The sequence below is a fragment of the Maniola hyperantus genome, chromosome 20, assembly GCF_902806685.2.
Source record: "Maniola hyperantus chromosome 20, iAphHyp1.2, whole genome shotgun sequence".
In the NCBI taxonomy this organism is placed as follows: Eukaryota; Metazoa; Arthropoda; class Insecta; order Lepidoptera; family Nymphalidae; genus Maniola; species Maniola hyperantus.
In genome coordinates this window covers 11243765-11267040 of record NC_048555.1, presented here as the reverse complement: position 1 = coordinate 11267040, position 23276 = coordinate 11243765, and the positions used below count along the sequence as shown (strand labels likewise).

The following is a 23276-nucleotide window of genomic DNA, read 5'->3' as shown; positions in this document are numbered from 1 at the left end:
GATGCAACACACTCGCTACGCTCGGAAGTTACTCTAAAATCCCTCGTTACACTTGGGACTTATCCTGGCGCCCGTGACGTAAGACATTACATTACCCCCATGTAGGATAATCTACTATAGTACACCATCATGTAGAATGTAGATCATAATATAGGATATAATAACTTACATAGTGGAGGCAATAAAAACTAACGAGGCAATTTAGTTTCTCGCTATCGCTAAAATTGATTCTCCATGGCATCTAAACATCGCGGTGCATCGCCTCAGCATCTATGCGTAGGCGTTTATGCTTTGAGGTGGTTATAATATGAGATACGGTATTCCCTTTAAAGTACTTTATGTCCAAGGTATCTGGCAACAATATCGCAAATTTTTTTGGCCCAAATATACTATCATTTTATTTTTTTAATGTAAATATTACAATAAAACTTAAAGCTAGCCTTATCTAATTGCTATACAAATCATGCCCGCGTGGAATGGTGCCAAGAATACTGGCTGCATTTCCGCGCTGGACAGCCAGGTTGATCTGTTGCGCAAAAAATGAGCCAGCCCTTCTGTCACCAGATGAGGCTATTGATCGCGGTGAAATGTCTCGTAAAAAAATTTTAGCCCTAAGACTGAGATCTATAGAGCGCACTTTGACTTTGGTCAGACTTAAGATCGAGTTAAAACGAGACAGATTTATGTGAGGGAGATAGCTCTGTCTCGTTTTAACTCTATCTTAAGTCTAAGCTAAGTGATAAGTCAGAGTGCGCTCTATAGATCTCACCCTTAGACTCCATGGCCCCAGGGTCTCCACGGCAAACGGAACAAAAATATAAGTTTCGATAAGAGAGGCATACCTACTATCAAATTATTATATCTGATGGTTCTATAAGGGCCAAAAAAAACTTGGAAATAGTAATAAGTATTTATTGCTATATATTTTTGAAGACTCTACGGGCGTCTTAACCATTAGGCTATTACAAGGGCTATTAGGTACAGCGATTATTATACAAATCAATCTAAATTGACGTTGAGATTTAACCCTAGATCTTTATACTTCGGTTATAATTATAGATCGGCCTAATCATGAGTTTATAGCTTGGGACATTAGCATCATAATTTTGATTAATCTATTCAAACCCATGGTAACCCTAGCTGTGTTTACAAGCTATGCTCGTGCCGGTACATGGGCTGACAAACAAACAGTTTCACCGCTAATATACACATTTGTTTGGTTTGTTTTTACGATGACGCTGCAGTTGAAGTTAAATTCCCGGAAAAATAGCAATTTCCTAAACTTCCAGAAATCGACCAGAAGTATGGGCATTAATGAAACAGCTGCCACACATCCCTTCCAGGTTAGCCCTCTACCATTTTAGATTGCATCATACTCTAAAATCTACTGCACTTACCGGTGAGATCGCAGTCAAGGGCTAACTTGTATAGGAATAATAAAAAAACCTTTCTTCTTCTTCTTCTTCGCGTTGGGTTGGTTTCCGCACTTAAACGTTTCCATCTGTTGTGCGTGCATTGCCCCTCCCCGCTGAAGTCTTCACTCCAGCCATCCAAGCTCGCTCCAGAAGCCGAGTAGACCGCCCAGGTTGCCGAGGGCTTCATGGAGTGAGGTCGCGGTCGGGGAACCCAAATGGCGTTCCCGTTGTTCTGCCACACCCATGCACTTTACGAGCACTGCGTCGGTGTTTCATCGATCTCCATGCAGGCCCTGCACAGAGGACTGTCGGTGACACCTATAACGAATAGGTGTTTGTTTAATTGGCTATGCTCTGTTATGAGTCCCACCACCTTCCTGAGTTTACCTCTGTCCAGACGGAGTAGTTTGTTAGTTTGCCGTTTGTCTATGTTAGGAATAATAAAACCTTTATAAAAGAGAATAAAAAGTCGTCTACAGGAATTTTCCTAAATGACTACTCCTCAAACTGTAGCTGCAACATGCATTATAAAATTAGGCGTCCAAATAAAGCCTCCGGAAAAACAAACAAGGGCTTTTATTTCGTTATTCAACTTCGAAACCAGTCATAATCCATTGAGTTGATGTTTATGTAGATACCTACTAAACAGTGGGCAAATAGGTAGGTACTAGTAAGTAGGAAGTTTAGGCATCGATCCCAGAAAGAGAGAGCCAGAGGGCGCAGTTCGGTGCTTTCTTCATACAAACGTAGGAGAGTGATTACTACAATCTTAAATATATAAAAGGAAAAGGTGACTGACTGACTGATCTATCAACGCACAGCTCAAACTACTGGACAGATCGGGCTGAAATTTGGCATGCGGATTGCTATTATGACGTAGGCATCCGCTAAGAAAGGATTTTTGAAATTTCAAACCCTAAGGGGGTGAAATAGGGGGTTTGAAATTTGTGACCCTTTTTTCACACTGTTTCTAATTATGTGTACCTACCTAGAAATACCTAGGTACAGTGCGACAAGGCTCTAAGGGCTCTCTAGTCTCTTGGCACTTGAATGACAGTGACAGGGGGGTGCTGTCGGAGAACAAAGGCCATAGAGATAGTATTCATCTTGAATATTCGGAATATTCAAACAAGAACAAAGGGGACACTTGACGGCAACGTTAGTTCCGATTTTCGCCACGCGCCAAGATAGCCTTGTCGCACTGTACTTAGTTCAAGCCACTGCACCGCTTATATTTGACCGTGACGGTTCGACCAAGATGTCAGAACTCTGAATTGCCGCTCGTTGTGGGATTGGCACCTAAGCATGTTTGCGGAATTTATATGCATAATGTATGTCATAAGTGGGTGCTTAAACTATTATGACATTCTAATAAGTCACTAAGATTTTCTTACTAACTCATGTAAAACTTATATACCTATACCTATTCGGAAAAAACTTTTTGATGGATAGTACGCGACAGGTCTAGATGGCAATCGGGGAGGGAACGCCCCGAACACCCGATTACCCAGTGTGGGATATCTATATCCTACTTCTACTAGATGATGCCCGCGATTTCATCGCTTTTGAAAATCCCGGAGGAACTCTTTTCCGGAATAAAAAGTAATCTATGTCCGTTTCAGGAATCAGGATGCAAGCTACCTCTAGGTATAGGAAAGTAGAGGATGCCCGTAACTTCATCCGTGGTTTTAGAGTTTTTAAAATCCCGTGGTAGCTCTTTGATTTTCCGGGAACAAAAGTAGCCTAAACATGTCTTTGTCTGAGATGCAAGCTACAAAATATTTACTACGTCTAAATCGGTTTAACAGTCAGCGGATAGCAGATTGGGCCGTGAAAAGCTAGCAGACAGACACACTTTCGCATTAATATTAGTATGGATTTACAAAGAAAACTTAAAATTACGTAAATCTTGAAGCTCTTAGCACATATTATCTTTCTACAAATTGGTGGCATAGCCCGCATCTCACGTTTTTGTCTTGTAACTAGGTACTTCTTTTTATTGTCAACGATTTACCCACACACGAACTTTTAATACAAAACCACTTAGCATAGGACCCACAGGCGCTATCATAGAATAACAATAAAACAACAGATGGTGCAGTCAATAGGTAACATTAGATTTTAGCGTTAAAACTACCTATCGTGAGTGATATCCGTTATAGATAATATAATAATTAAGATGGGTTCCCAACGAGTCACATCCAATCGTGTAACACTGTGACTCGTTGGGAATTTATCGTTTTTTTTTCACATCGCGTCACACCCACAGTAAAGTGTGACTCGTTGGGAATTCTTAATGATAAAAAAGTTGCAACTAGTAACAGTGTGACTAGCTGTGACATTTTTCGGATGATGATGATGAAAATAGCAGCAAGATTATATTATGGCACAGGAAATTCGGATGCCGAAACGGCGTATCCACATCTTTACGGTTCGTATAGAAACTTTGAACAAAATAGGTACTGTACGCAGCAGAAAGTAATGTACATCGATATTTAGAAGGAGATAGCAAATTTGTAAAACGTTGTCCCTGTCATTGAGACCGACAACGCTCTACAAAGCCGAAATGTCATTCTAGAAATCTAGAGGCCGATGTACATTACTTTCTGCCACGTACTGTACGTACCGTGCGAGTTGATTGGATGTCAACCCAATAGGGATGCCACAAGGCTCAACTTCTCGCTTGAAAATTGACAGAAGTTTACCTACATTCTGTAGCAAGTCTACTCCTAATCTATGGCAACCCGCAGGCCACAAAATCTCAAAACGCATTTTTTCATACATCGTGTGTGGCCACATGTAGAGACGGTCCTAACTCCCAGAATGTTTACTGTATCGTTAATTTACAAGGGAGATAAAATTAATGCCTCATAGTTAAAAGAAGGATTATTTAAATCCTTTACAAGGCCTTGTCCATTAGACTTGCTCATCTTTCTTATCTTATTACTAGTTTATGCTCGCGACTTCGTCCGCGTGCACTACACAAATTTCAAACCCCTATTTCACCCCCTTATAGGGGTTGAATTTTCAAAAATACTTTCTTATCGGATGCCTTCGTCATAATAGCTATCTAGGTACATGCCAAATTTTAGCCCGATCCGTCCAGTAGTTTGAGCTGTGCGTTGATAGATCAGTCAGTCAGTCAGTCAGTCACCTTTTCGTTTTATATATTTAGATTATATTATGCGTAATTCTCTCTTACCGTGTCGAATTAATGTTTACTTAATAAATCGCTAAAGTACCGTGCAAATATTGTAATTTGAAACAATAGACGATTGTTCTTTGTGCTGCTGTTATAATAGGTATGTAATACCAGAAATTGTTATAAAAGACTAGCTGATACCCGCGACTTCATCCGCGTGGAATTTGGTTTTAACACACGAGGTAGGTATCAGGTTTTATAAATTGACTTACTAAGTATAATGAGCTAATTGACATTTTCCTACAGAAGTGTTTTGCGAGAATATCAGCTTTGTAATGTTGTGTTGTGAGCAAATAAGTAATGTGTGGTAATTTAGGTAAATACCTATACCTACCTGATTGCTGCATTACCTACCTACCCATAATTTGAGTAGGTATTGGTCAGTCTTGTATTATACCTACGTATTTCGCAATTAAACGTGGGTATCTAAGCATTATAATTTTTGAATTTTGTGCAAGATGTTTTTAATCATTTTTTTTTAAACTAAATATGCATGCGCTTGCTTGCAATCACACCAAAGTACTGTACGCGGCAGAAAGTAATGTACATCTTGCTTTAGAATGACTTTTCGGCTTTGTAGAGCGTTGTCACTGTCACGCATACCTATATGACGTTTTGTCGGTCTCAACGGTCTCCTTCTAAAGGTCGATGTAAATTACTTTTTGCCGCGTACTGTACCTATAGTCCGTGATAGGTTGAAATGGCAATCGCGGTATGTATGAGGCGGGATGATGCCCCGCACATCTGCACCCGCGCTTGCCCGCACCAGTTTAGCGCGGGGGGGGTATGCGGGGCGTTCCCTCCCCGATTGCCATTTCAACCTGTCGCGTACATGCGCGGCGATGATGCAGCCTAAGGTGGAGCGCGCTTGCCTAGTAGGTGCCTATTCACTCTTCTTTTGAAGGTCCCAACTACCAATATTGTAATTTCGGAATTCGGATGTAGGGGTACCTACCTAACTTTTTTTAAGGTTGCATTAGGTTAACCTACTCTTATAACTACTTATTTAACTATAAATCTTATAATAATATTACCCAGTATTAACTAGTTACCCATACAATATTACAATGCGACAAAAAATAGCAATTAGTAGGTAAATAAAATCTGGCAATAAAATAAGTCCAAGAACATTTTTTATGGTGGTATATATTTTTTAAGTTTTTCTCCGACCACTGACCTCTACTGATACAAGTACGCTGGACTTACGATTACCGACCTGCTTTTCAAGCACCTGCATTTTCGCTATTTTGGCGCTCATAGCTGCAGCAGTGAGCGTTATGTGAGCGTACCTACTTGGAACTAAAATTTTTATGATAAAGCATCTGTCAAAATAGTTTCAACACGAAGAGACACAAAGTAGGTAGGTATCAATCATTTTATTTTCCGGTACGCTCATGCACGATCATCATACACGTCGTACACGGTCAAGTTTACTCTCAAGTGGACTTGAAGCAGCGTCCAGTAAAGACAGTAGGTACGTAGGTACCTATATGGCTATGGCCTATGGCTATCACTTATCAGTGTGCATGACATCATGCTCTCGGGGTGTATGAGTCATGCATACTGGTTACTGGTAGCATAGTATGGCCAGCATCAGTGAGGCACGTCATATCGGTACAAAAAACTGTAATTACCATTCAATGGTACACCTTTTCCAGCGTACTTGTTACGTACATGTTATGTCTATTGCAGTGTCTCTGACAAATGTCATGTCAGTCGCTTGACAGTTGTCTAAAAAATAACCTTGCAAAAATTGATATTAAAAACAAAGAAATCCACAAAATTTTTATAATAATCTCACAATCTTATTAACTTATTCTTAGGTGACGTTCTTAAATATGATTGTTAGTTAAACTTTAGTCGATTAATTTTTGGAGTCAGTCAGTTTTATAGTTTCTGAGTCATTGCTACAAGTGTTTAATGTGTTAGCTGTTGCTAATAAATCCATATTTCCGTGCGTGCGGACGTGTTTTGTGCAAAAATCTAGTGAAAATGTTGAATAAAGTGAAATTGGTTTGGTCGAAAACTAATCGGTGGCATCGAGGTTCGTTTTGTTTACATTTTACATTTCTTATCTTCTGTTTTTTTTATATCTAAAACTGTGAGATTAGCAATCAGTTAAGTACTTAATATCTGATGACTATTAAATGCTCAAGGACATCTATATTTATAACTAAGTTAGTAGCTATTACTTAACTATAAATTTTCCATACAATTTCTCAGTAGTAGCGACATCCCTAGAATAGTGATAAGCGCTGTAAAAAAATAATCTTTTTTATTCAAATAAACTTTTACAAATACTTTCGAATAGTTGGATGCATCTACAAGTTAGTAGTTTTATAAATGGTAGGGCCCAGGCTCTCTCTGCAGAAGCAAATTGCTAAATAATTTCTAGTGTCTCTGGTCTGGTCTGGTGGAAGGTTTCAACTGTGGCAATTTATCACTTTTTAGGGTTCCGTACCTCAAAAGGAAAAACGGAACCCTTATACTTTGTTATCTGTCTGTCTGTCTGTCAAGAAACCTACAGGGTACTTCCTGTTGACTTAGACTCATGAATATTGGCAGGTAGGTAGGTCTTATACCAGACATGTGGGGTGGCAGGTAGGTAGGTCTTATACCAGACATATGGGGAAAAATCTAAAAACTGTGAATTCAGGGTTAGATCACACAAAAAAAAATTAATTTGTGGTCATGAACTAATACTTAGTATTTTCAATTTTCGAAGTTAGCTAACTATATCAAGTGGGGTATCATATGAAAAAGCTTTACCTGTGCATTCTAAAACAGATTTTTATTTATTTATTGCATCATAGTTTTTGAATTATCTTGCAAAATATCGAAAAAATACGACTGTAGGGAGCCTAACTCGCACTTGGCCAGTTTTTTTTTTCAGCATAGATATGCTGCCAAGCCATTTAGTGTTTCAATATGATAGCACATTAAAACAGAGAGTTTTAAGTTTTGCCAAAAAAGATGTGGTGCACAATTCAGCCTGTTTTTTTATTAAAACATTTTGTCGTTTGATTAAAAGTCACTGATTTGACTAGCAGTCATCATACCTATTCTTTAATTTCCTATTGCAGTTCTCTTCTTATTTGCCCTGGTGGAAGCAAAGCTGGTCCCCAGTGGCCGAGTTGGCTTCCAGTGCAATGATCCAGCACTGTCCTTTCCTTATACGGGGGACACCATCAATTGGAAGTGGCTCATGGCTGTCACGCTGCTAGTGCCGCTTGCTGTGGTAAGAAAGATAACTATTTCTCTCGATTTTATCCTAACATTGAAAATAAACATTAATTTAATAACTGCACCTACATATTCAGCGAATTTATTTGTACAATACATAAAACTGCTGGCATCTAGTTTACATGTGAAAATTTGTTATTGCCTTTACTTCTCTAAAGTAGGTACCTACTATTTTTAGTCTGCATTTCCTTTTCAAGCTGTTTGCCTGTTAAATGATAACTATAACACATCAAAAAAAGATAATATATTTCTATACCAAACTATAAATAAAGTTATTTTTTCCAGATGCTTATTGTAGAAAGGCAGCAAGACAAAATAGAAATAGCCAAGAAACATGCCCTAAGTTGGTACAAAGAGTATTTATTTGGGTTCCTCATTAACTTGACTCTTATTCAGTGTATAAAGATCTTGGTCGGCTCTCCAAGGCCTCACTTCTTTGATACCTGCAGACCTAAAGAAGCTCAGACTTGCGAAGCGTAGGTATTATCATAGTATCCTCTTCTGTATATTATTATGTACTATACATTATAGTATTTCTTTGTACTACATACTCGTATTATAAACTGTTTGTTAGTTTATTTGTTCATGCCAGTATCACTAGTATTACTGAATAAATATTTGACGAGAAATATGCAAGAATATAAAGCCGGCCAGTATTATTAATATGTCCAGTTGGCCGTTGGCGTCTGGGAAAAAGAACTCTTGAAGATCGTAAAGGGGTTGTATTTGCGCTTAGGTATATTATGTACCTACTTGTCTACTACGCGTAAGCGAAACTTTGACTGACGATGCAATCGTGCAGCTGTGCAAACACCCCTTATGAGGCGAAGAAAATTCGTATGTCACCGCTTGTCTATACCTACTATAATTATAAGTCAATGCGGGTATCACTTGTGCCACAAATAGATCAATAAATCAACCATTGTGCAATGGTCCAAGGTCAGAATTATTATTTCGCCAGGAAATTTTAAATATTTATCATAATGGGCTCTGAAAGCCGAAGCTATATTAGATATGTTACATATTATAGATAATTTTGTGATAAATTTTCAGATCGGAATATATCTCAAGCTATACTTGCACGAAAGCCCATTGGTTGAGCCAGTCGGACAAGAGCTTTCCATCCGGGCACACGTCTTTAGCTTTCCACATGGGGATATTCATTGCCGTAAGTGTATTATAAATACAAATTAAATAATAACTATTCGGCTAAATTTTATCAGACTATTCGACCAAACTTATTCATCGTACCACAAACGTGGATTATGAAGCGTGTAGCTTGATAATTCATGCGTAAACGGCGTAAAGTCATAAACGGCGTAGCAAGCATAAAAAAAGTGACGCATTTTATGAATAAAACAAGCGACAGATTTTCACGAAACGATGTTTGTGCCGTTTACAAAAAATATCGTAGCCATGCAGTGAGAATGTCGCCTTGAACGGACGATCTAACACCGGAATATTCGGCGAGTTGATGAGCGAACTATTCGGCAGCTTAATCAATAATAAGTAGGTCGAATAGGTACATGTCGAATCATTAGGTTCCAGTGCCAACTCTAATACTTAGTGCTGCATAGCATATCTTTCTATTATTTTAAAGTATTTTCCGTGCCTTTTTTTCAGTATTACCTCTACCAGCGAGCGGGGCATGTGAACTTCCGTTCCATATTAACACTGCAAGCGATATGCATGCTAAGCGCGATGTACTGTGCGGTGTCGCGTATGACGGACCACAGACACCACTGGTGGGATGTACTGGCGGGTGTCGTTATAGCTGCACCTATATTAGTTTATACTGTAAGTAGCGTTCTGCATTGTACTGTCACTAATAAAAAAAAGTCCAATTATAAGTCCAAATGTAAATATAGGTTGACTCAATAGTTGGCCGAATAGGTTGCCTAAATATAGTTGGTGGAATAGATCACACTAAATTCAATAGTTGATTAAATAAGGTACTTCACATACAATACTCGCAGTCAGTTGAATAGACGAATAATTAACTATTCGGCTGATGAATTCTGGTGCTTCATCAAAGTAATTTTTAAGGCTGCATGTATGAATGTGAATAGGTAGTTCTATGTATACTATGCATGTCTTTACGGTGCAGTATAGTAATAAAAAACTCCTATTAGCCGTAACAAGCTTCAGGCCGAGTAGATCGATACGACATTTAGCTGGCGTATCAGTCGCACGAAACTTTGGCCGAATAGGTCATGTTAAACTCGAATAGTTGGCCAGATACGCCTCATCAAACTAAATTCCACCGAATAGTTACAATGCATTTTCATTAGTGACGTACAACAATGCAAAGCGAGGAATGGATATAAAATCTAATAAAGTTCTAATAGTGGTTTTTTTTTTCAGATATTTAGCTCGTGCAAAAATTTTGAATGCAACATACCAAAAAGCGAAGCTAAAAACCAAAGTGAAGAAACCCCTGAGATTACGAATGAAAATGTTATAGAAAGTAAATAGTTTACTGTTTACTATATTATATAGTATACTAGTATTATAAACATAAGAAAAAAGCTATTTTTGTAGTTGTATGTTTGTAGGGTTTTAATGCAATAATAATTTATTTTCTATTACATAGTCATAACATTTTTTTTATAGTAGGTACTGTGTAGTACAATTTTCTTGCGTTTTTTATACTTATAATTTAAACCTTATCTGTTACAAAAAACCGCCAATCCGTCGCCTTTTTTAAATATAATTAGGGCGCTTGTCCACTAAAGCGGAGCGGATTGAAGTATTAAGCAGTCCAATCAGAATATTTATAGATGACGTGTGATTATTAATTAAATGTCACCTCTGGTCTGGTCTGCTGAACACATTTTCGCTCGGCTTCAGTAGACTGCCACCCTTATGCTAGTGGTCATCACGTCATCTTGTAATAATGTGATTGGTCTATTAAACACCACTCCGCTCCACTTTAGTGGACAGGTACCTTAAAGCCTGTACAAGCTGCTAGACGGATTCCCAGTGACGGTAGCTTTGGTGTGTGGAGCGCTTTATATCCATTTTCTATATTCAGTCTATCTATAATCTGTCGATAAGTTATTGCTCCAAGACTTTTTTGACTATGTCTTTTTTGAAACCTATGATTTAAAATACAGTAAAGTTAAATTGGAGACTGTCTATTATTGAAGACTATCCTTATATTTTTGGAATAGCAGACTAAAATCCAATGTACATGAATGAAATATAGACTTTATTGCTTGACGTTAAGATTTTAAATAAATATAATTTGCGCAAACAAAACATGGCGCGTAGGCGGACCAATAGCTGACGTCGACGCCCGATGTGATTGCGCGTTGTGATTGGCGGAGATATTTTCGCGCCATTTAAAAATAAAATTTCTGCGCAGGTACATCGGCGTACCTTAAAAAATAACGTGTAATCATTTTATTATGGGTAGATTGAATATAGTAAACTGACGTTAAGTTTCTGTGCTTTAAAAAAGGTGAACGTCAGGATGGCTGGACCACCACAGAATTTGGAAGTTTAAGCCATGCTAGGATTTAGTACCTATTTGGTATTTAGTACCTACCTCGATAAATAGGGAGAAATTTTATAATCAAAGTGGTCAGCCATTCTGACCGTCAGGATGGCTGGACCAAGTCGGTTTTACTAAGTTGGCGGCGTTAAAGTTAATATGTTTTATCGTAAGGATTTAGTACCTAGTTAGTACTTAAACATAAACACTTTTTTTATTTTATTTGATACACAAAAAACAAGTTATACCCAAAATCAGTTTTGTATGGGAATAGGACCAAGTCAGTTTTTCTCAGTTAAAGGCGTTATAATGAATTAATTTTTACGCAAAGATTTAGTACCTAATCAGTACCTAAATATGAATTCTTTTTTTTTCTTTTTTCGATACACAAAAAAAAAGTTATACCCAAAATCAGTTTTGTATGGGAATAGGACCATGTCAGTTTTTCGCAGTTAACGGCGTTATAATGAATTAATTTTTTCGCAGAGATTTAGGTCCTAATTAGTACCTAAACATAAATAGTTTTTTTAGATTTTTCCGATAAACCAAAAAAAATACTCCAAGCATTGTAAAGGAGTAGTAAGTACCTACTCTACTATAAATGGGGCCAAGTCAGTAGGATGGGTAACCGACTTTAGAGGTCCAATTTGGTCTTTACATATTTTAATCCGTGCCTCGGAGAGCACGTTAAGCCGTCGCCATCGGTCCCGGTTATTATCACTAACATTTGACAATAAGTAACTGTAAAACCCCTAGGTAAAACCTAATAATCGAAATTTCATTCTCGTAGTGAGTTGTATGCAGAAGAATAATGTTGTTGGATGCAAAAGAATTGTTGTATGGTGAGGTAACCCACCCAGTGGCGTGCACAGGGTTTGAAGCCAGGGTAGGCATTAAGTTAGGTAGGAACCTGTAGGGCGATTGTCTAAAACCTGCATCAATCATTATTACAATCTCAATTGTTCTGATTGGCTGAATTTGTGCGATTCTTGTTGCAACAATGCATTGTGGCCAATAGTGAGCGAGCATTAACCAATCATAGATGATGGCGATCGTGACATTGTAGCTGTCAAACAACCGCGGTAGAGCCACTGTTTACTGGCAGGTCATAATGAAAAATATACATTGAGCTATTACAACTGGGGTAAGCAGTGCATTTATGCCACCTGCACGCCAGTGAACCCACCGCATTAGTATCCCAAGAGAACTCCAGCCATTATGTGTTTTATGGAAAGGAGTCACGACCCTCAGCAATGAGAATTAACGACTATAAAGAAGAACCTTTATAAAAACAAAGAAACAGCAGAATAAGCCAGTACCAGCCAGAATAAGCAAGGCCAGTAACTCAGTAGTGGGTCGGCGGCGGTGTGTTGATGATGATTATCTACCTACCTGCGTCGCCGAGACCAATCCCTAATCTAAGACTACTTATATGAAAATAAATCATAAGGACAGACATATTTATTTTTAATCAGACCTACATACTAAATTAGATCTAAAATTAATAAGTACTTAACTTTTACCACATCTAGGTACCCTTTTGGCACGTAAATCAGGACTTTGATTGCTGGGCGACTAGTCGACCGTGCGTAATGGGTCTAAGCGAAAACTATCGTATAGATTAGGTGTTATCCTTTTCAAAAATTTAAAAATAAAACATGTCAGTACGTGGTAGAATTGGCGCGATTGGGTATTATATTTAAGTGTTTGCGTTTTCTTAAAACCGATCATGTGCGAGTCGGACTCGCACGCGACGGGTTCTGTACCATCGTACAAGATAATATAACACTTTTATGTGCAATACTGCAAGTTAATGACGGGTGGCGCCATCTAATTTAGTAAACTAATTATTTGTTCTTGAGTCTTGACACATTCTTCAACTTCCTTCCCCGCTCCACACCCGGGCAAGGAGGCCATGCCTCGAGGCCCGTACCCCCATATTTACCTAAGTCAAACGGAGAAGACCCCGCTGCTGTTAAAGGTCATCTAAATATATAAAAGGAAAAGGTCTGACTGATCTATCAACGCACAGCTCGAACTACTGGGGGGTCTGACTGATCTATCGACGGGACGGGCTGAAATTTGGCATGCAGATAGCCTATTATGACGTAGGCATCCGCTAAGAAAGGATTTTTGAAAATTCAACCCCTAAGGGAGTGAAATAGGGGTTTGAAATTTGTGTATATGTGAGTGAAATAGGGGTTTGAAATTTGTGTAAATTATAAATTTGTGTAAACCTTAGGAATTTTTCAAAACCGTTTCTTAACTGATACCTACGTCCTAGAAAGAACCAACCTTCCAAATTTCAAGTTTGTAGGCTTTATAGTTCCTGAGATTTCGTGATTAGTCAGTCAGTCAGTCAGCGAGTGATGATTTATCAATAGCGGCATCTAAGAACGCATAGCAAAAACTATTCTTCTTAGATTGTCATTTAGATGGCACTGCTTACGCGTTAACTGTTTGATCGACAGTCATGTGTGTGTCGGACGCCATTTTTGACAAGTGTGGTGAAAATAATTAAGCTCCACGGATTTTGTTTCGAAAATGAGTAAAATTTATCATTTTTATGGTTTTTATGGGTAAACGACGATTTAAGAAACGGAATTATTATGTGCTATTTAGTTTTACTATGCGCTTTGTTTTTACTGAGTTATTTGATGCGACATAATAACCCCTCAAATTCTAAGATGGGGGTTATTCCAACCAAAATCTTATGACGTAATAGCCCCACTATTTTAGTATGATAATTGAAAAAGTTAGTGATGTGCTAGGGTCGATAAAATAACGATGAATGTTTATATGGGGCTTTTACTATCTGATTTATAGTTAAGTAGTGTTCGAACAAACCCGACTTTGTTTTATATATTAAGATAATGTATTTTTTAGTTATTTCGTGGGCATTGTAATGTGTTAGCGACTTTTTTACTAGCAGAGTAGAGCGTTCATCACTGGCACTATGAATATTGCACAAAAATGATAAAAGTAACTGTGATCGTTACGTTTCACGCGATGGCCGCGCAGCCGCCGCGTACTTGTGTCCATAAATATCATTATAATATTGTTGTGGCTTAGTCAATAGATTGAATCCATACTAATATTATAAATGCGAAAGTGTGTCTGTCTGTCTGTCTGCTACCTTTTCACGGCCCAACAAATTAACCGATTCTGACAAAATTTGGTACAGAGATAGCTTATATCCCGGGGACGGACATAGGCTACTTTTTGTCCCGGAAAAATCAAAGAGTTCCCGTGGGATTCCTAAAGACCCATCCGCTTAACCGATTTTTATGAAATTTTGTACCTAGGCAGCTTGCATCCCTGTAATTGATATAGGCAACTTTTTATCCCGGAAAATCAAACAGTTTCTTCAAACGGGATCTTTAAAAATCTAAATCTACATTTAGGTTTTTAAAGATCCCGTGGGACACCTAATTTAGTTTTTTTTACTATCCTACAAACAATAATTACCTACTGGTAAATCTCATTTTTTATCCTTCGCAATCATAGATGGCGTCATATGCCTCAATTATAATTATTATGCATAACAGAGATAGCACCGTTGCTATGCTTGCATTTTTTATTCGCGTGAATGGGACATAAATAGGGTATATGTGCATTTCCTTCTTCCCTGTACGCAACCCCATATATATCCGTCCCTTCCTACATCCTAACTTACCTGCAAGAAGTACCAATCAGTGCAAAATTACCGCCGTGAAGACATGACCGCGCTGTGATACGGTATGCGCAGTGCCAACGTGTTTGTGCAAAATAAAATAACCTTAATTCGATTATCGTGCGTATAAAATAAGCCAAAAATAATCAAACCCAAGACCTGGCCAGGCAGAAGACGAAAAATAAGGACAAGTGTTTGGTGACGTCGGCAAACTGTGAGTCTATATTCTATGTTCACCTAGACGTCCCATTTCCTAGCTATCCTATCCCTAGTTTGGAATGCTACTTATTTTCGGGGAAAATTAATTAAAACGCTAAAAATCTACAGTCCACTTTTTAAAGATACATAAATATCGAAATAAGTCACTCCGCTACCAATATGGTGGATTTCGCCAGTTTCCCCATAATTTAATTTTGGAATTCACCATATTTTTTGGTCCTTCGAGCCGGATTTTGATTACAATTCGAAAGTATTCATATCCGATTTATGGTAAAATCGATTCGAATCGTTAACTTGGTTAAATTAACGTAATTACTATATTATTAATACCTACCTACATAGATTCGAAATCTCAAGTAAGTATTTCAAGTAGCATTCTTTGTGATTTATAAATGCCTAACATTGTATTGCGTCGTAATATTGCAGAATATACCTACGTAATTATATCGTTTTAATTTCTAAGCCGAAGTAATAAGGTATTCTTATTTTATTTTTATATGTTCCCGCACGCACTTTATTACTTCAATATAATATTTATAATAATATAATCCCGCAAACTTAGAAATAAAAACGTATATTATAGATAAGTTAACATTCTGTACAAGTAGGTAAGCAAGATATTTGTTAAGGCGCACCCGCAACCGCGACCGTCCACTGCGCTCGATTTGTTATAGGTATATTTCACAACACGGTGATTAATTTATGCACTCGATACGCGATCTGTAAATAATATTATCACGTTCGCAGCGTATTTACTTAACCGCCCGCCTAAATATAGGAGTTGTGTGTTTTCACAGTATAAATACCGCATTTTTTATATATTTACCGCTAAGATATATTGATTTGTGTTCGATTTTGTTACTTTTGAGTTTTAAAAATGCCTACAAAGGGTGATTCAGATTTACCTCGCACTAATGACGAATGTCAAGTGTTATTGCTTGGTTCAAAACGCGATACGATATTTTCTCGAATGCAACGAATCTATGATACTGCATTACAAGTTGAATCGGATACAAGTACATTGCCGAGTCTCTTAAGTCAGTGCGCTAATATAGACACTTTACGGAAGGAATTCGAGCAAACATTAGATTCGTATAACGCCGTGCAGTTAAGATTAAATCCTAAAAATCCTATAAATTACCAATCATGGGTAGCATTCGAGGAATTATTCTGCCACGTTAAACAAGTCTTAGCGAATAATAGCAGTAAGGAATCTGAACCTAATATGGCATCTTTGTCTAAGTTCCCTAAATTAAAATCGCACTTACCGCCTATAGATTTAATTTCGTTTAATGGAGATTTAACGAAGTGGCCTTTATTTTATCAGCAGTTTAAGAGCATGATTCATGATAACCCGAACCTAAATAATAGTGAAAGGGTATTCTATCTCGTCGGAAAATTAACTGATAGGGCTGCCGCAATTTGTTCAGGGTTGCCAGCGACTGCTGAAAATTACGGTATTATTTGGGATGCCTTAATACAGAAGTACGACGACCCCCGCTCGCTCGCTTCCGCTTACTTAAATCAAGTGTTGCAATTTAAGCCACTTGCTAATAATAATGATGCCGCGCTAGATAGTTTCATAAACACCTTTGATTCGTCGGTAGAAGCACTTAAGCAATTAAAAATAGACTTGACAGATTTTATATTCTTTCATTTGGCTACGCTTAAATTAGACGCAGATACAGTTAAGATGTTTGAGCTTATTAATCGTAAAAAACAACTTCCAACATATAAGAATCTTATAGATTTCGTGAAGGAACAGAGCAAGGTGTTGTCTAGAGGGAACAATGTTAATGTACAGTCACAAAATAAATCTCGCTCTAAACACATACCTACACCAGTCGCGAAGTCTACTAAGTCTACTAAGTCTTTTGTTAATACGGAAAGCGCTTGTAGGTCAAATGAAAGTGATAAGTGTGTCGTCTGTAATAAGGAAAAGCACGACCACTTATATAAGTGCTCTGACTTTATGAAACTAAATCCTAAGCAAAGGTTTGATATTGTTAAAAATAATGCTTACTGTACCAATTGCCTAAGCATTTCCCATAAAAATTCCGCTTGCTTGAGCAACAAAACCTGTACAAACTGCTTCCCGCTTAAAAGGCACCACTCAAGTTTATGTTTTTCTAAATCTAGCAAATCAAACTGTAGTGTCGTTGTCAATGCGCCATCGTCACATAATTGTCCGCACCTTAATAATTGTTCACTATCGCAACCCGCTCCTTCAGATTGTATGTCTCGCACTGTGCCGAGCAATCCTTCTGAAAATAATGTAACTCAACCCGCTTATTCACCCGCACAAACGTCAGCGCATACGTCTACTTATACGTCCGCTCATACGTTTAATAATCAACCCGCAAAATCTAATGTATCAGAATCGCCCAATGATTCGTCCGCTAATATTGCCGCATCTATATGTACTATATCTCGCGAACATCACGATCGCGCCGCTGTTACAACCTTATTAGGTACCGCAAAAATAAAAATATACGATAAGTATAACCGCACTCACCTGTTACGATGCCTTGTGGATCCAGGGTCTCAGCAGGACTATATTAGCATAGCCTGTTGTAAACGCTTGTCGCTACCTGTCAATTCGCAAAATCGCTTCTCTGAAGTCCAAGGAATAGGTGGATCTCCGCAAAGGATTTTAGGTGTGTCCGAGTTCAAATTTAAGTCTCGCTTCAATGAGGCAAAGGAATATTCAATACGCCCTCTTGTAGTCGAGCAGATTACCTCACAGCTGCCAGATGCGCGTGTAGACGTTGCAGCTATGAAATCGTTAATTCAGAATATACCCCTCGCCGACGATGAATTCTCAGAGCCAGGATCTATCGATGTATTATTGGGAGTAAATCGTTATTGCGAAATTTTACTTTTCAATAAGTTGACAGGTGGTGATAATTCGCCTTCCGCCGTTGAAACCACGCTAGGTTACATAATCTTTGGTGACGCGCTAGTCGTCACTCAACTCCCGCATACCGCCGCTTTTTGTGCATTTACTCACGAACCGCTTAATAATAATTTAGAAAACCTTGCGATCTCAGCAAAACCTGAAATAGGATTCATGAGCACTGCTGAACCAGAGTTTGAAAATATAAATACCGCGACAGATAAACCTAACGTTGAAGATAGTTTCGCTGTTAATATTCCTTTCAAGGAGAACTCTGCAGAGACAATCAATACTCGTATCGCAGACAAAGGGATTGATTTGATGCTTGAAAGTAATATTGCCAAATCTTCTGACTCGCGCAAAAATAACAGTGAAACTATTCAGAACGGTTCAGATGAGGTATTCATTTCGAAGGTCCTCCCCGAGAAATGTACCCCGCCTGGGTTTAATTTGTCACCTTACTCTGTCGTACCTAATGACATTATGTCAACTGCTCTCTTCAGAATTCTTCATTCGTGCTGTAACCCGCAGGCTGGGATCTTTAAAAAATTGTTAAATGTTAGGTTTTCTGAAGTTGATTTCTATGCCGACGTGAGGCAAATGTACTTATACATTAACATAAATCCACCGCACCGCAAATATCTAAGAATCTTATATAGATTCGACAGTGATGACCCGCTTGAGACGTATGAATCGACCGATCGTAACCGCGTCGCTTTCGAATTGCACTCCTCTCCCTCCTTAGCGCTTCGCGCACTGCAAGAGGTTGCTAAGCAGGAGAGAGAGAGATGGCCTGTTGCCGCTGCGATTCTCGAAAGAGACATTTATATGGATGACCTGGCTTCATCTGCTTCTTCCACTGAGGAAGCAGATGTGATAGCAAAAGGGTTAATCCATATGTTAAAGTCTGGAGGACTTGATCTCGTCAAATGGACTAGCAACTCCCCAGAATTAATACGATATATACCGCAGTCTCATCGACAGTCTGAAAGTGTATCCTTTGAAGATGAGCATACCTTCAAGATTCTAGGTCTACACTGGTTTCCCGCATTCGATAATTTTGTTTTCAAAGTTTCGCAACCGCCAGCAGCCTGTATTAAACGAGCTGTTCTCTCCGCTACCGCACGTCTTTATGACGTTTTGGGCCTTGTAGGTCCAGTAATTTTATTCGCTAAATTACTCATAAAGGAGTTATGGCTTCTGAACATGAGATGGGATGACCCTTCACCGCAACACATTGTTGACCAATGGCAAAATTATATTGTCGAATTGCCAATCATTTCCACTCTCCTATTTCCTCGTCATACGGGAACTGAAGAAAATTCTCAATTTTCACTTTTGCCATTTTTCGATGCTAGCGAGAAGCCATATTGTCGTGTCGTGTATTTACGCGTTGAAAACGAAGGTCAGTCGTCTATAGCCACGCTGGTCTGTTCGAAATCCCGTGTAGTACCATTGAAACCATCGGTCACACTCGCTAGACTCGAGTTGAACGGAATTGTTTTGCTTGCTCGTCTAGTAAGTTCGATCTACAATACATTATCCTCGCACATAAATACAAAGGAAGCGCTCACACTCTCATATTCAGAAGTCGCCCTCTGTTGGGCACTCTTGTCGCCGCACAAATTTAACATTTATGTAGCTAACCGCATTTCTCAAATTCATACTCATTTATCGCCACTCGAGGTGAATTCTTATCATATCGCAGGGGTTCAAACTTCTGCTGACTGTGTGTTTCGTGGCCTTATGCCCACACAGTTCTCTGAATACGCACTTTGGTTGGAAGGTCCCTCATGGATTTCTTTACCTTCTGAAGAATGGCCTATAACCAAGATTTCACCTCAGGACCATTTTTATTTACCCGACAATGAATTTCATATTCAAAGGTTTTCACCCGCAAATAGCTTTGCTTTGAGCAAAGCTTTAATTAACACCGCTCAAGATTTTAATAACACTTCAGTTACTGATTTGCGTATAGGATTTTTGACTCGGCTTGATTCTCAAGAGACCGCTACAGATGTGTTAGCTTTATTATATGGCTACCTAAATGCGACATTATATTCGCAATTAGTAAATAGGTTTTTATTATTGTACGCTATAATTCAGTCCTTCTGGAAACTTAAACACTTGTACTCATTGCGAGTTCACATACAGTTCAAAACCGCTTCGTATCCAGTTAAGGAAAGAGTTATAGCTTTCTTTACTGTTGAAAACTCACCACACCTGCAATGGCCAATTGGAATTATTACCAAGGTGATGCCGGCAGGGACGGAGTGGTTCGTGTCGCACAAGTCCGAACTAAGTCTGGCACTTATGACAGGCCTATAGTTAAGCTTTGTCCGTTACCAAATCAATAGTATTGTAATATAATATTTAAGTTGTAGTTTTACTTAGTTTTAAGTTTTCTGCAATATTACGCACCACTACAATGTGGATTTTTTCTTTTATTTATAAGTTTTCCTTTTATTTGGAAGTTTATTGGTACTTCATATCTTATAGTTAATTTAATAATTTGATGAAGCAGAGCCTTCATGCGGAGGGGCGTGGTAAATCTCATTTTTTATCCTTCGCAATCATAGATGGCGTCATATGCCTCAATTATAATTATTATGCATAACAGAGATAGCACCGTTGCTATGCTTGCATTTTTTATTCGCGTGAATGGGACATAAATAGGGTATATGTGCATTTCCTTCTTCCCTGTACGCAACCCCATATATATCCGTCCCTTCCTACATCCTAACTTACCTGCAAGAAGTACCAATCAGTGCAAAATTACCGCCGTGAAGACATGACCGCGCTGTGATACGGTATGCGCAGTGCCAACGTGTTTGTGCAAAATAAAATAACCTTAATTCGATTATCGTGCGTATAAAATAAGCCAAAAATAATCAAACCCAAGACCTGGCCAGGCAGAAGACGAAAAATAAGGACAAGTGTTTGGTGACGTCGGCAAACTGTGAGTCTATATTCTATGTTCACCTAGACGTCCCATTTCCTAGCTATCCTATCCCTAGTTTGGAATGCTACTTATTTTCGGGGAAAATTAATTAAAACGCTAAAAATCTACAGTCCACTTTTTAAAGATACATAAATATCGAAATAAGTCACTCCGCTACCAATATGGTGGATTTCGCCAGTTTCCCCATAATTTAATTTTGGAATTCACCACCTACCGTTTTTTTAATACACTGACTATTATTACAAGAGTACTTGGTATTAAAACTCTTACTATTCGCCGTTTAAGAAAGATAAAGCTTTTATTCAATAACTTAACGATAACAATTTGAAACCGATTAGAATTTATCGAGTTATTTGGCACATCACTAGCATGTATAGAGGCGCGTCGTAATTGCCCCATAATTTACAAAAAAAAAAGATTTTAAAGGAATTTTAATCCTCCTACCTTTTTGTAAAACTTAGAATAGTATGTTTTCCGTCGTGAATTGTATGAGCCACTAAGTATTAACTAAATCGAATGATAGATGGCAGAGACACAATCAAAAGTCGGAAAAGCCCCGCAGCGGGGTTACTCCACCGTTTTCCAGAATTCAAATACAAATTCTTGGTTGTTACAAAAATATTGATTTTCTACAGAAGTAATACAGTAACCATTAACAAATAAATTATTTTTATGATGCACTTACTCATTTGTTGTTATTGCTTGCTGTAGTGAAATAGCAAAGATTTGAATTTTACACGTCACTTTTTTTGGCCGAATAGCCCCGCATGACCTTATAAAATAAATAATATTTTATACATTGCCTGGATATTTTAGGTATTCCAAAAAATGCCTAAAATATTCATTTCCACAATAAACAAATATTGGCGATAACATCTTTAGGTTGGTAACTACTAGTATTATAAAGAGAAAAGATGTTTGTTTATAATCAATAAACTCTGGAACTACTAAACTGATTTTAATAATTCTTTCACCATTAGAAAGCTACCTGTTTTAACCAGATTTATTTTTGGTAAATCATTTTCCTTTGTACAATTTATATTCTTTCTTCTTTCAAATAAACATTACACTCATTTATACTAACCCACTACTCACATGCAAAACTTCTTCTAGGAGTATTTTAAAAAAAATTATCGAAAAAATTTAAAAACCTATTTATCTGCAGGTACCAATTAGTTAGCTAAATCTTTACAAAAAGATAAGTTAATTATTACGCCTTTGATTGAGAAAAATCGACGTGCTCCCGTTTATAGTAGAGTAGGTACCTACTACTCCTATACAATTCTACTCAATTCTAGGAGTATTTTTTGGTTTATCGGAAAAATCAAAAAAAAACTATTTATGTTTAGGTACTAATTAGGACCTAAATCTCTGCGAAACAATTAATTCATTATAACGCCTTTAACTGAGAAAAACTGACATGGTCCTATTCCCATACAAAACTGATTTTGGGTATAACTTTTTTTTTGTGTATCGAAAAAAGAAAAAAAAAGAATTCATATTTATGTACTGATTAGGTACTAAATCTTTGCGTAAAAATTAATTCATTATAACGCCTTTAACTGAGAAAAACTGACTTGGTCCTATTCCCATACAAAACTGATTTTGGGTATAACTTTTTTTTTGTGTATCAAATAAAATAAAAAAAGTGTTTATGTTTAAGTACTAACTAGGTACTAAATCCTTACGATAAAACATATTAACTTTAACGCCGCCAACTTAGTAAAACCGACTTGGTCCAGCCATCCTGACGGTCAGAATGGCTGACCACTTTGATTATAAAATTTCTCCCTATTTATCGAGGTACTAATTATTTGATGTCAGGTACCAAATAGTACCAAATAGGTACTAAATCCTAGCATGGCTTAAACTTCCAAATTCTGTGGTGGTCCAGCCATCCTGACGTTCACTTAAAAAAGCCTATCTACTGTAACAGCAATATTTTTAACGTCTTCTATTTATATATAAAATCCTAGTCGATTTGTGATGCAGTGATATGCAATTTAAATAATATACTTAGGTACCTTATTTGTTTTTATTTTATTTACTTGAGCTTTAAAATGGTTAGCATAATTTTCTACTTTTGTAAGAATAACTTTTCTTTACATTCCATATTTAATTCATAAAGCATTCGAAATGCTAAATGTCTATTTTTATAATCGTCTAAGAA

The 23276-nt window shown here is 37.7% G+C and overlaps 1 protein-coding gene across 1 annotated transcript; it reads left to right on the top strand.

Annotated features, from left to right (window-relative positions):
• Positions 1-6373: 6373 nt before the first annotated feature.
• Positions 6374-10832, top strand: LOC117991547 (phospholipid phosphatase homolog 1.2 homolog). The gene is made up of 6 exons (XM_034979141.2): positions 6374-6661; positions 7701-7855; positions 8146-8336; positions 8914-9028; positions 9484-9657; positions 10225-10832. Exons 1-6 carry the CDS (start codon positions 6610-6612, stop codon positions 10333-10335), a joined length of 798 nt encoding a protein of 265 aa, XP_034835032.1. The 5' UTR covers positions 6374-6609; the 3' UTR covers positions 10336-10832.
• The last annotated feature ends 12444 nt before the right edge of the window (positions 10833-23276 follow it).